The following is a 15,874-nucleotide window of genomic DNA, read 5'->3' on the forward strand; positions in this document are numbered from 1 at the left end:
TGAGGATGGGGTGGGAGATGATGTCAAAGGCCTTGCTGAAGTCGAGAAAGACTACGTCCACGGCAACACCTGCATCCAATGCTTTTGTGACCTGATCATAAAAGAACACCCCTCTCTTCACTTCCAGTGGGACAAATCCCCGGGGACTCTAGGTGGTACCTTTTCGCCCATATTAAGATTGAAGGAGGTGAGGTGGAAGGATGGTTTCTGATGGATGCCGGGGCAAAGGTTACGATATTCCAATGGTTACGCCCCCCTGCCCCAAATGGACGTCCAGTGATGATTAAAGGGGTGGGGGGAGGAGCGTTTAAAGGATGGGAAAGAAAAGGCATGGTAAAATTAGGGAGCCAGGAGATCCCCATGTTAATGACTGCTACCTGACTCCTGTTGTGGATATTGGGAACCAGTGTTTTGAGTCACTGAATTATAGATGGATCCCGCTGGAGGGTGATGGCCCTAGAAAAGGAAGCGCCCTTGCTTAGAGACAGACCATGGTTCCATTCAGAGTGGGATGTACCAAAGAAGAAATACAAATTGAATTAGAAGAAGGAGTAAGACCACGTTTTGTATGTCCCTACCCTTTGATGCCTGAGGCCAAAGAGGATGCAAGTGAAATGGTTCAGGGACTGCTGCAGGCCACGGTTGTAGAACCCACCATTTCCCAATAGAACGCCCCTTCATGGCCCATCCAAAAGGCTAGTGGAAAGTGGAGAATGGTAATAGATTATCATGAGGTAAATAAAAGGACAAAAAAACTGGGTCCGGTCGTCAGCACCCTTCCCAAAATGTGGGATGTGGCTCAAAGGGGAGGTGCTTCCCATTTTACTGTAATCAACATCTCAAACTTTTTCTGGGCAATTCCAGTGCAGGAAAGCGACCAAGACATGTTTGCTTTTATGTTCAGAGGAAAACAGTACCAGCCACTGCGCCTGCCCCAGGGCTGGTTCAGTTTGCCAATACTAGCACACCAACAAGTGCACAAGGCACTTGACTCCCTGCCGTGTGTTCAAAGCTGGGTGAATGATATTTTAATTTGGGCAAACACTCTCGGGGAACATGCTGATATCTCCCACCAGGTACTACAAGCTCTAGGGCCAGCAGGGTTTCGGGTAGATAAAAGGAAGTTTAAATGGGTGCAGCGCTCAGTAAGGTACCTGGGTATGCAGTTGGATGCCTGAGGCTTGGGAATCCTAGAACAAACTAAAGAAGCATTAGCCCAACTCCCCCCACCCTGCACTTGGAAAAAAACTGCAGTCCTATTTGGGATTGATAGGATGGTGCTGGGCGGCGGTACCTGACTTCGTGAGCCTGGCACACCCTCTCTATTGGATGCTAAAGGTGACCCGTGGGCATGGGGAGAAGAGGAAGAAAGGGTTTGCCAAGAAATGCTGTGGGCTATGTTAGAGAGCCCATCCCTACTCCCTCTGGACCACAGCACACCCAAATATTTGGAGGCAGGGGCCCAGGGGGATACCATCAGTGCAGTGTTATATCAGCGAAGTCAACAAAGGTGGGAGAATTGGGAGTTATTGGCATAGCTGATACAGAAGCCCGTTATGAGCCACTTCAAAAGGAAACGTTAGCAGTGGTTTTTGGACTAGAGAAGGTGGAGAGATTGGTGAGAGATGCCCCCCTGAGGATTAGAGCATGGCCTGGGATATTGACCACCTTAAGGAACGGCCCGCCTGCAGGGTCCCCCCCACCAAACCCAGTGGTTAAAGTGGAGCCTACAGGTAGCTGGGTACCCGCATTGGGAGGCAGGGGGAATGTTGAAAAATCCAGTACTCCCTTCGTTAGAGACGCATGCAGAGGGGGAGGCTATAAGCCCAATAACCTCTACAGAAAGATGTGACCCTGCGGATCCTCAAGCCCTGTTTACCGATAGAGCGGTGGATGGTGTAATGGCAGTTTGGGCTTGGTACTGCCCCTTCTCTGGAGAATATGGGAGTGCCCAGTTAGCAGAATTGAAGGCTGTAAAAGAAGCAATTGCTTATGAGATTGATAAGGGTTGGACAGAAATAAGAGTGTATATGGATAGTTGGGTATGTGCTAAGGGGGCCACCAAATGGATCTCTTATTGGAAAAGGGCTGGATGGCACTTGAAAAGTAGACCTGTTTGGGGAATAGAAATCTGGCAACATATTTGGAGATGAGTAGACAAATATTGGTGGCTATCCGACATGTGGCTGGACATCAAGGGGATGGTTCTCCAGAAGCAATTGTGAACACCAAGGTGGACTTGCTGACGCGCCCTTCCCGCATCAACGCTCTGGAGACAGTATGGGCAGCCCATGCATTTGCCCATGAAAGGGGTAAAGGGATGCAGAGGAGACTTCGGCAGGAGGGAGGGAGGGCTATGGAGGTGGAGGCGTGACAGGCCCTGGAAAAATGTCCAGCTTGCAGCACTCACCGACGATCCCCATACCCAGGGAGGGGGCAGGTAGACGTTTGAGCCCAAGAGCCGGGAGAGGCGTGGCAAACGGATTTTGTGGGGCCCTTAAAGGCGAGTGAAGGGAAAATATATATATTAGTAGCTGTGGATGTAGCCACAGGCTGGCCAGAAGTATGGCCTACTACAGAGGCCACCGGGGAAACGGTGGTTTGAGCCTTGTTAATCAAACTGTTTGTTATTGGTTATCAGAAAGTCACAATTTTGATTGAATTACCTTCCTGAGTAACAGGAGGTTATTAATTTCTACTAAGTTGGAACATATCAAGAAATTGATTAACATCCAGGAAAAAAAGTTTTTGAGGAGTCCTTGGAAAATCACTGAGGTCCAAGATGAGTAAATCAGGAGGAGACATTGTAGCAAAACCCCCAGTTTTTCTTCTTTTTAATTATTTTAAAATACATTCCCTCCCCTTCCCCAACCATTTCTTACTTATTCTCTCCCTCTCTATTCTGTATAGATAAGTTTAAGTAAGCTAAGATGTAAGATAAGCTTTAACATTTTATTTTAGGTAGCAAGTTTTATTTTTCTTTCCCCTCTTTGCAAATAAGTACCCTGCTATTTGGATATAGGTATCCACTGTTTTATAAGTGATAATTATTATGTTTGTATTGATTAATTTTTTTTATTGCTTTTATATTGTGTGATTACTGTTTTAGGCCTATATATGTAAGTTAGCATAAGTCATGTCAAGTTTCCATCTTGTAATGTTAGGCCTCCATCTTATCCCCATGCCCGGTTGTGTAACCTATGACTCGCACCTACCCCTCCTATGTAACTTGGTTTCTGAAAAAATGGGGTTGAATGAGGGTGCTTGAGAGACAAAGGCAGTAGGTCTAAAAATACCTCCCTCTGAATGACCAAACAATCAACACCAATACCTGTACCAATGACCCAGCCATTGGAACCACCCTCAGCATTCAAGAAACTAAAGATGAGGCAACCCACCATTGTGCCAAGGCTGCACATGCTCAGTAAGAACACCTGGAGCCCTCTGGAACAGGACTGACCTTGCCTGGACAGGCCCTCCCCATAGGAAATCAGAGGTAGTCTGCCCCATAAAAAGGGGTGGTGAAGACTGACTCCTTGGGATGCCCTCTCCATCTGGACCAGCACCATGCCACACCACCTACCCACCCAGAGGCCCTGCCAGCAACCCTCCTCTGGACAACACCTACTGAACAAGGACCACTTTCCAGACTGGATAGGTAGCCCTACCTGGACTCCAACCCTTCCACTGAGTCTTTCTCCTGCTGCCATTGTGTGCATGTGAGAACCAATAAATTCATGGGGCTGTATAGTGTACTGTCTGTTTAATAAACCTGTTATTTGGACCCCTGACTTGGTTTTTGCTTTTCTATGGTTCAGCCCTGCTCCAATCCCTGTTCCTCGCCGCTCTAGCTTCTGTCCTATTTCCCCCTCTCCTGCTTCTGGCTCACTGCCACCTCCAACACCTGTACTGAGCTCTTCTCTGCCTCCAAACCCCCTGTTTCTTTGCCACTGCCTTATCCCCACTGCCTTTTCCCCTGAGCAACCAGGTTTCTGCCTCAGTTTCTTTCCTGGCTGTCTCCTCTTTGCCACCATTTATCTGCCCCAGCCCCCCAGTAACTCAGCTGTCTGCCTCAGTTTCCAGTCCCAAGCTCCCAGGTTTCTGCCTCTCTCTTTTCCTGGCTGTCTCCTTGCCACCAGGCTTTTTTTTTTTTTTTTCTTTTTCCTTGCACCAGTGACCTCGAGTAAGTCTGGGGCTACTTGACCTTAAGTGAACCCCAAGCCTCAGTTCCTCAGCCAGCTTTTCCCTAGTCCACTGGTTCTGATCCCGGTTCTGGCAACTTTCAGTTCCCTACACTTTAACTCTCTCTCTCTCTTTTTCTCTCTCTCTCTCTCTCTTTCTCTCTCCTTAACCTTCCCCCAAGTATCCCAGGTACCCCAAGCACACGCACTGTACCATCCAAGTTAGGAACTTACTTGTATGTGTATGTTTGTGAACTGGTGTGTGTGTGTGTATGTGTATGTATATATATGTATATCTCATTGTGCATGATATACAAATTAGTGATCTGTGTATATGTATTGAGTGTGCGGGTATTGACAATTGATTTTTGTCTAATTTTTAGTGTGTATGTGTTTGAATTGGCAATAGGTATGCATGTGCCTAGGCTAGTTTGAATGTGTATGTGCCTGAGCTGATTGTGTGTGTGTGTGTGTGTGTGTGTGTGTGTGTACCTAATTGATTTGTATGTTTGTATATGTGAAATTGTCACACCTTCCTGTCTAACAGTACCATATTGAGATTTTGAGAATTGGCCTGACCCCACAGGGCAACACCATCTATGAAAACCCATATGGAAAATGTCTCTTCCTGCATATAAACACGAGTTAATTGCAAAAGAAATATTTACGATACTAATTAATCAAGGATAGACATTTCACACAGTTACATATCAGACATGAGCCTGCTTAAAATTATAAATATAGTAAAATAAGCTGGAAGTGATGCCTCATTATTTCTTTTCAGAAGATCCAGCCACAAACTTGAATCCTCTTGCACTATACAGTTGTCATCAACATTTTGTATTAACTTTTGTGAGTAGGCCCAGTTCAGCTTGAGTTTCACAGTCATTAGCTGGCATTTTCTGTAGGGTGTCTTGAGTCTAAAAAGGTTGAGAACCAGTGATCTAATCTCTCTACATATATATTTATATAGAACTTACCAGTTTTATCATATTGCACTTACCTGTATCAAAATAGACCTTGAACTCCTCACCTTCAGGTAAAATAGTATTATTTCCTTTGTCAGCTCATTTATCTTGTCATTCTAATCTAAATCTATACCCTTAATAATTTTGATTTTTTTCCTCAAACATGTTTACAACCATCTAACACTGAAGTACCCAACACTAAATGGTTACCTCAACAGTACAGTATAGGGAAAAACATCTTTATTTCATATAATGTAGTCTCATTACACAGTCATATTCAGTTTGTTACCTACAACCAGTCTTGGGTTCATTCTGTTATTGTTACTTTCAGTTATTTTCCTTACATTAAATATATTATGTTTACTCAAATCCAAGTTCAGATGGAATGATGAAAATATTCAAGTTAATATTTAACTTCCACTGTATTGGTTTCCCCCCCACCCCCCATGCAACTATATGCATTGCTCATGCAGTTAAAATATAATGAAGTCACTGCTTTCCATAGCAGGTTACTGTGCAGCTGCTTAATTCTTACATCTGGGGTGTGGAAACCATGATGGAAAAATATTTATTTTCTTGAAAAACTGTTTCTTTAGAAGGTTTTTAATCACTAGAAATAAATTATGAAAGATTTTTTTATAAAAACTAATCTCTGAGCTAGAGGTGATTTGTTTAAATTTTATGTGAGGGTGTTGCCAATCAAAAGCAATGGGGTACATCAGTTAAGGATACAGATGCTGAATAAAAGAGACCTTTTGCAGAGTAAGGAGATATGGCAAGATTAATGCAGTTATGAATTACAGAGATTGCTTATTGAACTACAATAAAATCCTTTTTTGTAATATACTTTGAATATAAAGGAGATTTTGTAAAACGAACTTTTGCACTTTAGCATACATGTGTGATCAACCTCATCTTATGTTAAAATTGATGTTCACCTCCTTGTCAATAAAAATCTGAACTATGTGGAATCTGAACTATGAGGATCCTGTTAGAATCCTGTAAACATCTCGGAGGTGTTATATAATGAGTAGTGGAGTACTGGTATTGGCTAAATTGATTTGAATTGATATTTTTAAGGAGTTGATAAGTCCCTTTCCTCTTTCATACCTCATGATGCTATGCCTTCCCCAGACGCTGTTTTAGGTTATTTTTGTAATTAGTGTATTTGAACCGTCTTCCTCAGAGATAAAAATGGAAAAACAGAATTTGATTTTGATAAGGATAAATATGACATCAGAATTCCAGAAGACTTAGATGAAGCAACAGGAAAACGAGGGTATAAAAAACAAGAGCGAATGGACCAAAATGTGCCTGAAAGTGACTATTCTCTACGGGTATGTATACGGTCTAATTAATAAATTGATTATAACAGATCTAGAAAGTATAATTCAAAGTTCTCCATTGTTGTTTTGGTTTTAGCTCTGTGTTTTCTGTTAGATCTTTAAGGTAATTGCAAAATAAAAAACAGCTTTATTTATGTCACACTGTCCCCCATTTGTTAGTTTAAAGGGTAATCCACACAAGCTTAAAATAGACTTACTTTGTAATCTAAAATAGGCCTGTCCAACTGGTGAGCTGTGGGTGATTAACTCATGGCCTGCAGGCTCCCATGCAGACATTGCTGTTGCTGATGCAGCTAGGTTCTCTGGGCTCCTGCTTCCTTTTCTAGCTTCTGCTTCTTGCTCCTGCCCTGGGTAGGAGGACCCATGTGGCAAGGGGAAGGGCAGCAGGGACCCATGTAGCATGCAACCAACAGCCACTCAAATTGGATAGTCCTGATCTAGTGTAAACCATTTTTTAGAGAAATGCAAATCAGAAAGCTATGTTGAGAGTTTAATGAATTGAACTCTTACTGTATTTGAACCAAGGATATACTTGGCACTGCTGTTCTGTTTTTCAGTCCCTCATGGATTCAGGTATTACATTTACCATGTGTCAGCACACATTTCAGTTAATCTGGAGATACTGTATACTCATGTCTGTACATCCAGCATGCTGACATTTGAAATATGTGGGTAGGTGAACTCAGCATCACCGCCATACCTTGGAAAGTCCTTGTGTTGAGTGAGTTAGTCCATCCAGGGGTTGTTAGCAGATGTCCATATGAACAAGTTCCTAACATGAGGCCATATTCTGGAAATAAATAATGTGTGCTAAAAAAGTAGAATGGAGATTTGGCAATAGAAATTTTTCATCCCACTTTATTCTCCACCAGAATTCTGCAAAGACCATCTGTGACAGGAGTCATGGGAGGGCATTCTGAAGCAAGAGATACTGTGTTCAGGGTTTGGTTGCATTTGTTTTCGACCAGTATTGGGCTCACTGCCGCTGCAGATTGCTTTTGATATGAATAATCCAAAGGAGGAGGGAGAGATGGGAATGACTGGATAGAACAGACCCTGCTTTTGTAATGTTGCTCTGTGCCCGTTTCTTGGGCATGGTAGAACTGTTTGTAATGCTTTAAAGCAGGGTTGCGAAAAATATGGCCCACTGGTTGGATTTGACCCATGGTGCTTGTCACCACAGCTGCTAAAGCAGCTGCATCCACAGGGTTAACACAGTCACTTACACCTTCTGCCCACCCCCTCTCCCCCCACACTTGGCATTAAGTTTGGGGGTTTTAGTCACTGTTGGTGATATACTGGCTCTGGCAGCCGCAGGGATTAACGCCTCCATTATTTGCAGGTTGTCTGGCCCAATGGAAGCCTTGCAGTCTAGTTCTGGCCTCTTGGGCAAATAAGTTTGACACCTATGCTCTAGAATATTTATTTAATTCAGTGAGGAGAGACTGATTGTTTCTACTAATTACGTCTATTACTCTGCCTGTGGGAACCTTCTGCATGTATTGCTGAAATACTTTCATTTATGGTTTGTGGTTGTACCTTTGTAAGGTTTTTCACAGAAACCTGTAAGGAAGGCTTTCCCTTCTTGGTTAGTTTGCAGTGCAATAAAATCAAATTTTGTAACTAGTTTGGTGCCCTCACATGAGCAGATTTGAATAAAACATTCCTAAATGTGCAGTTTCTTCTGTGGTACTACTCTGTGTTAGATTTTTTTTTAGTATCCACACACATCACACTGCCTAATCTGCCTGTGCATCAGGGCTGGAGTGTCCAGTAGAGCAGGAGTGTCAAAGATACAGCCTGCAGGCCAAATCTGGCCTGTGGAGCTGTTAATGCTGGTGGACCAGATGACCAAGGAGCTACCAGAAGTTGTTGGGTGTGGCCTGCCACAGAATTCAGGGTCCCTGGACTTACGCTGCTACCCAGTCCTGGACCTGTGCTGCCTCTGTGCTGCCATTCAAATGCAGCTACATGCTGCTGCCCAGCCATGAACCTACACTGCCACCCAAATGTAGCCCACCAGAGTTGGCTGTTGGCCCTGCCAGTCTGCCCCAAAAGGAACCCTGTAGTTTGGATTTAGTCTAAGGCCTGGGGTGAATTAGACATCCCTGCAGTACAGGAAATGCACACAAGACTACATCAGCTGTACATGGGATGCACTACTCTGGGATGATGTGCTGTAGAGAGCTCAGAAGAAAAGGAACTGGCTAAATTCATAGTGTTTTTGGGTACTACCCATTCCTCAGCATAAGCGCTAGTGAATGGTTATAAGAATAATGCTTTTACCAGTTTTACTCCCTTGCAAAGAAAAAATATAATTACTGCAATTGCTAATTGAGTATTAACCACATTTTGCCTGTTTACACAGTCTTTCTCCCTTACTGTTTACACACTACTGAAAGTTTGTACCATCTAGCAGCAACATAAATTGAGTATTAACACAATTTCAGAGCTTATTTTTGTCAACTTAGCTTATTTTTTTCTGAAAACATATTTTGATCATATAACATTGTGATGTGAACTAAACATAAATAAATGCAAACTTACAACAAGTAGTTGTTTTTTTAGGCATTTCAGCCAAGCATGTCATCATATGTAGTATAATGTATAAAACAGTAATTACTAGTACTAGTTCACAAGAGGAGCTGAGAACTGAATCGTGACATATTTTGAACATGCTCAGCTGTTATCTACGTGTTAACAGTAGTATTTGTGTATTGATTTTGGATACTGTACAATTACGTTGTAACTAAAAATGCTGGAAATTTTTTCCTATATGTTCTTTCAGCAGTTGTTGCTGTTCATCATATTTCAGTGCTGTCCTTGCTTAGCCCTTTTAATGTTTTCCCCTGAAGCAGCTTCCTGTTTGGCAAGTGATTTTTGCCATGCAACTGTATGAAAGTAAAAGTTTTCTGTATGGTAGCCAGCAAATTGAAGGTGCCTTCACATTATTGAGCTCATATAAGTCTAGGAAGGTGATGGTGGCTAGATTGGCAAAGCACGTTATTTATGTAGAAATCAATTTCTTTGCTTAGTGTGATACAAACATGGAAAGCTGTGCATGGCTTACCTGCATATGAATGCTAATCACCATTAACCACCCTGGTAATCCACAGTCTGTTAAGTTTACCATAGAAGAACATGTTTCCAGTTTGAAAATGCTAGTCATTGTAGGCTAGGTCTTGCTTCCTGGAGGTGGGTTGCTTCTTGATAAATTTGTACCTTCAGATATCTGTTTATTCTGTCATGCTCAGAAGGAGTTTTTCCCTTTGTTTCATTTTGCTTTACAATTTATAATATATGTTAAATTCATTGTACAAGTTCATTGTTAATCAAATTGAATTGATAACAATAGGACTGGAAGACTATAATTACAATCAACTTTAAGGAGCATTAATTATGACCTTATTTAAAATTTGTAGGGGGAGGATGCACTATAAACTGTTTTGTATTTTGTTCAGCTTGAATAATAGATTTTTTTTTTTGCAGGCTTATTGTAGCATTTTGTATCTGAAGCCAAGAATGCAGATCATTGTAAGAGGACAAAAAGTACAAACACAGCTCGTTTCCAAAAGCCTTGCATATATCGAACGTGATATTTATAGACCAAAATTTTTGGCTGTATCCTTTATTGATATGTACATTATTGCACATTTAATGTGGTGACATGATTTTGTTTGAGGAAAATGTAGTTACCCATATATCACCGTATCAGACAGAGAGATTGGTGGAAGTAGTCCAACATGAGAGTGGTTTAAGGCCCTATTTAGGATGAATATTTAGGGCTCCTGTAGACATGTAGGGAGCCTGCTCCAATGCACTGGAACTCCAACGCGCTGGAGCAGACTCAATCGAGTCTTCTGGAGCATGGAAATTGACACGCTCTGGCAGCCTTCTACACCACATGTATCAGCGTCCCCGTGCTGAGAAATGGCAGCAGGGTGCTTTGAACTAAAACATTCAAGGAGCTTTCGTTTGACATGCCCTGCTGCCATTTTTCACCATGGAAAAATGTGCAGGTGCTTTTCATTCGTTATTGCAGCTTGCTAATTAAAGCACCCAGTGCTGCATCCCAAAACACATGTAAAAATGCTCTTAGTGTTAGTAAATCTGTATTACCAATTTTCCTTAACATCTAAAAATAAGGCTAAAACTGTAAGAATCACCTTTGGATTTAACTGCAGAAATAAAGATCATTATGGAATAATGATGTACCATAGAAACAGACTTATCAAAGCTTATGAAAGAGTTGGCTGTCAATTAAAGGCAAGTACTTAAAGTTGAAAAACACATTCATGTTTGAATTAGAAAGTAACCTCACTCAAAACAGTGACTATTATGTTGGTGCTATTCTAGTAAATTCCGTGGCTTCTTTTAGTTTTGATTAATCTATTTGAAGATGAAAGTTCTACTGTACACTTTATAATATTTATTTCAGAGTTAATGTTAATTTGCAAAGTGTATAACTGCCATTGCTAGGGCAAGGGAAGGACAGGATAAACACAAAATGAAAATAATTCCACTGTTTTGTTTTCAGAGGAACCATCTGACAAAATTCTGTATATTTGGCACATACTCTTTTCTGATGAAGTTATAGTTTAGATGAACGTATGTGTTAGATCCAAACTGCTAGCAGTCGTCCTTGGAAACAGAAAAAAATGCTTCAGTGTAAAAATTATCTCTTTTGTCTCTTCCTCCTTTCATTTATGTTTTAATCTTACAGGCAAACAACATGGGTGTTGGTGTAGTTGGAATTATAGAATGTAACTTCCTAAAACCAACACATAATAAACAAGATTTTGATTATACCAATGAATACAGGTAAATATATATTTATCTAGGCATCTTAGAAAACAGGTTTAGAATGGGTATATGAAATACCCTTCATAATACATTAACTGCAAAAGATGTTTCTTCTCAATATTATGCAGAAATACTTTGTAATATGATGCCCTGAATTGATCCTAAGAGGATGGTAACAGACAGTTCTTGGTGGCCACAGGGAACAGGAAAAGGAGGAATGGTCATAAATTGCACAAGGGAAATTTAGGTTACACGTTAGAAAGAAATTCCTCACTTTGAAGGTAGTTAAACGTTGGAACAAGCTACCTAAAGAGGCTGTAGACTCTTCATCCTTGGAAATTTAAAAACAGGTTAAATACACATAAATGTAGGATGTATTTTAAAAAGGGATGATTGTGCTTTGAGCAGTGGATTGGACTAGATGACCTTCTGAGGTCCCTTCCAACCCTACTGTATATGTTTCTGTGGATACTTTGATTTGTATAAAGGCTACTTGATCATTGTATGGTACTAGTCACAAATTCCCAAAGGAAAGCATTTCAGACAGCAGAACATAGTAGGGCAAAAACTGTAGTCCGGGGCTCAAGAATTAAAGAACTGTGGAATTCCAGCCCACACAAGTCAGAGGGCCAGAGAGCAGCGAGAGGGGGAAATGGATTTTGAGGGGCTAGAAAAGGCAGGGAGGTGCAACTAGTTCTCTAATTGTGATGGTGGCATTCTCGCATCATATCTAAAATTGAGCTAGTGTGCTTTTTTTTTTTTTTTTAAAATGAATTTCTGCTTTCCTCTCATTGGAAATCTTAAGAGATTCTGGTGGAATGGAGAAATAAATACAATTATAGAATTTTGCAGTGTTGCAGGTTTGGTCTAGGGAATCTCAAAAAGCATGATGTATTTGGTCATAACTTTTATTGGACCAGTGATAAAGTTGGGAGAGCTGCAAGTTAGGTTTTTTAGTACAAAATGCCCTTGCCTGACGATGTTTAAATATTTCTTAATAACTCTATTGTTGATCCAATAAAATATATTTTGAAACAAAAATCTTGCTTTTAAGATATAAAGCATTTTACCGTTTCACTATAGGTAAATATTAGCACGACTTGTTAATAATTAATGCTAGGTATCCAAACAGCTTCCATAAACCATAAATTCTTAGTACTCTTCTTTTTTCTTTTCTGGATCAGAAATACTTAGCTGTTGTGCTTCTACACTTACCAAGTTATGAAGTCTGTTTTACTTGTCCTTTGAGAGCCAAACCTGCATCCAGATATGCGTAGAACCCTTTTGTCTCTTTTGTGGGGCCCTGACGACCCAGGTACAGGAGCTCACCTGCACAGACCTGACTACAAAATCATGGCTGTTGTATATGTACTTGGGTACCAAGGTCTTGGCCACTGTGTAAGACTGTGGCTATATAGATGCTAGCCTAATTTAGGCGATATACAAAAAATTACAGAAAACATTGTTATTGACTTTTATTACAATGAATTTGGAAGCAAAACTGCAATTCCAGAAAATAGACATTTATAGTTCCTGCCCTGATTTATACCATATTCTGCTGAAGCATATCTTAATTCTTTCTACACCGTGTATAAAAATGCATTTTTCTTACTAATGTTACAAAATATCTTTCCATAAGACACTTATTTTCTGTTGCTAGGCTTACAATAGCAGCCCTAGGAGAAAAGTTAAATGATTACTGGAATGAAATGAAAGCCAAGAAAAATGAAGAATATCCTCTGGATTTGCTAGTGGAAGACATACAGTGAGTAACATGCCTCTCTGAAACTGTATTTTCAAGTCACAATATATAGAATATGCATGTGATAGTTTATCTGCTTCTATCTAATGTCACAGAGAAGCAAATACAATAACAGTAGTGGAGCAAAATATTTTTGTATGTTTTGACTTTTCATTACAGAAAACGGCCTGATCAGACATGGGTTCAGTGTGATTCATGTCTGAAATGGCGGAAGCTTGCAGATGGGATAGATCGCTTGCCAGAAAAATGGTACTGTTCATTGAACCCTGACCCACAATTCAGGTAAAATAAAATTTGGAGGAACAGCTAAATTGTACTGCGTATTTTACTTTCATCAGCTGATTAGAACACCATTTGTTTTGGTTTTTTGTAAATCAGGGATTGCAGTGTACCAGAAGAACCAGAAGACGATGACTTAATACATCCTACGTATGAGAAAACCTATAAGAAAAGGTGAGTATTGGAGATCTGTGTGAAAAAAATGTGCCCAGTGTAGGACAGGAGTTTGAAGGGTGTATGCTACAATTATGATTCCTGGTGACATACACAATTAAAACACTGTGATATCTTAAATGATGAGACCAAACCATACTTAAAGGTGATTGTACAACTTTGAAATAAGATATGTGTTCAGAATGTGGCTTGGCTGATCCAGAGATTCTCAAAGGGCTCTGTGCTCTACTAAGATCAGTTTTTGTTTTTGACTGCTAGTTGCATATGAATGTAGAGGGACTAGACTTAATGGTCCAGAAGCCCCTTCTAGTCCTTAAGTTCCCATGTCTCATGGTACTGATTCTCCTCTTTTCCTGTTACTTTAAGACCGCTAAGGTAACACAGTTTAGTATGCCTATCCTTGTGCACAGAACACTCAGTCTATCTGTCTTTAGCAAGGGGCTGCTCAGCTGGCCACGTGTGTGTAAATGATTTCTTAATACTTTCCAGAAAAGCATCTGTGGGCATTCACTCAGAGATGTTGCATGATTTTTCACAAGGAAGGAAGGAAGGTGGCCCATATAATAAGGAATTGGAAAGGAGTGGTTCATTAACTGGAAACGGAGTAATGCAGGCTGTGTGACGGTTCAGAGTTCCTATTGTAACCTAAGGATATGGTTTGGGACCCAACTGTTCATAACCAAGTGCCCTAACATAGTAATAATTCAGACATGAAAAAAATGCTAGTTGACCCACCTGGAAGAATACCTTTGTGGCTTATTCTGTTAAACTGAATACTAATGCAAGGATTGGCCTTTAAAGAGCTGTACTTGTTAGATATGGCAACAAATTATTTTAAAGTTAAGCTGATTTAAGTGCTGTGATGGCCTTTGCTCTTTAATAAATTCAGAATGTGGTAATTGAAAACCAGTGTCTATTTTTTCCAATCTAGGCAGTAGAAAGCATTGTATTTGTTTTTAATATAGAAATTATTATATTTGTAAAGTGAATTGTATATTTGGCGTTAACACCTTAATCTTTGTCCCTCCATTCCTATAAAGAGACAAAGAAAAATTCAGAAAACGAATGGAATACAGTCAACAGGTACTACTTAAACTTTTATTTGTTGTATTTGGTAGTTTCTATGGTAACTTAAGAGGATAAAGAAAGCTACAGTGTAAGAGTGTACATGCAATGTGTTCTGCTGTTGGTACAGGTAAGCATTACATTAAAGCTGTTAATTTACAACTGATATTTAGGTAATATAGTTCAAAGAATTTATTTTTCCTCCATTGTTACGTTGGGAGCGGGGAGCATTGAGAAAGTATAAAAGGTAAAGTTCTCAGTAACTACCTTGCACCAACATATTTAAACACTTCTACATGAGCAGTCTGAGAGGGTGATTTAAAAATGCAGTATTGAGAGAGACCAATACAAAAATGAGGTATGCAGATTAAAACAGTTTCCCCAGTGATGAAAAAAATCCATCTTTGAAGTTCTTCGAACTCTGTTACCTAAAGACAAGCAAATGCTGTTGTTAGAAAATATGTATAGGAGGCCATTCAGGATTGAATAGTGTGTGGACCAGTTAAACCCCAGAAGAAGGTGTACTCTGAGGAGGAGAGCTATCTTCAATGAGTAATTAATATAGTGCATCTCCGTTTCAAATTCTCAAGAGTTTGGTGTCTGAAATGGAGAGCAGGAATGAGTTGTTAAAGAGAAGTTACTGGTGTGGCAAGGAGACAAGTAAGGTTCATGGGGAAGATATTAAAAATAGAGGAGGGTTATTGATACTAGATTCTGAAACAAGAAGGGAGTGAAGCTTTGATCCTGGCAGTGTCGTATTTTTAAGTCTGGAGCTTGTCTACATGGATACGATCAGGGATATTACTCCAAATTAACTAAAAGTATGAATTGCAAGGTGAATCTTGAGGTATGGACCTTCTTGTTCACTTCTAAAGTGACCCTTGTTTTGATTGGCTTTAATTCACTTCTAAAATGAAAGATACTAACCTAAATTAAGACCACTTTAATTCTAAATGACAGGGTCCAATCTACACTAATCCTTTCAATTAACATTATTTTCCTGAACTTCTCCATATGGACCAGCCCTTTGTGGAGTCAATGGAGCAAGTTGTTCACTGTATACAAATTTCATTTGAATTTAGGTGCAAAGAAGTTTTAGTAAAGGGATGATCACAAGCTATTTTAGGTATACACTTTCAAATGTGATAGACTTCATAATCCTGGCAAAAGCAAAAGTGTAAATGTGAGCTTTGAATCATATATAGGAATTAATAAAATGTGGAAAATGCTTTCCTTTCTCAAAATGGTATCAAGAGGCTTAATTCAGTGACTTGTTCAAAGCAGGGGTCCTTGACA

The 15,874-nt window shown here is 40.2% G+C and overlaps 1 protein-coding gene across 2 annotated transcripts in view; it reads left to right on the plus strand.

The window, feature by feature from the left end:
• MORC3 (MORC family CW-type zinc finger 3) overlaps positions 1-15,874 on the plus strand; it is a 58,894-nt gene that overhangs the window by 26,012 nt on the left and 17,008 nt on the right. For both annotated transcript variants that reach the window (XM_019528910.1, XM_019528909.1), the window contains exons 6-13: positions 6,336-6,486; positions 9,985-10,116; positions 10,642-10,761; positions 11,219-11,316; positions 12,959-13,063; positions 13,220-13,342; positions 13,439-13,513; positions 14,554-14,596. In XM_019528910.1, coding sequence (XP_019384455.1) covers positions 6,336-6,486; positions 9,985-10,116; positions 10,642-10,761; positions 11,219-11,316; positions 12,959-13,063; positions 13,220-13,342; positions 13,439-13,513; positions 14,554-14,596 — 847 coding nt within the window. The remainder of the gene's footprint in view (positions 1-6,335; positions 6,487-9,984; positions 10,117-10,641; positions 10,762-11,218; positions 11,317-12,958; positions 13,064-13,219; positions 13,343-13,438; positions 13,514-14,553; positions 14,597-15,874) is intronic.

The sequence above is a fragment of the Crocodylus porosus genome, unplaced genomic scaffold (genome assembly GCF_001723895.1).
Source record: "Crocodylus porosus isolate Cpor-Errol unplaced genomic scaffold, CroPor_comp1, whole genome shotgun sequence".
In the NCBI taxonomy this organism is placed as follows: Eukaryota; Metazoa; Chordata; order Crocodylia; family Crocodylidae; genus Crocodylus; species Crocodylus porosus.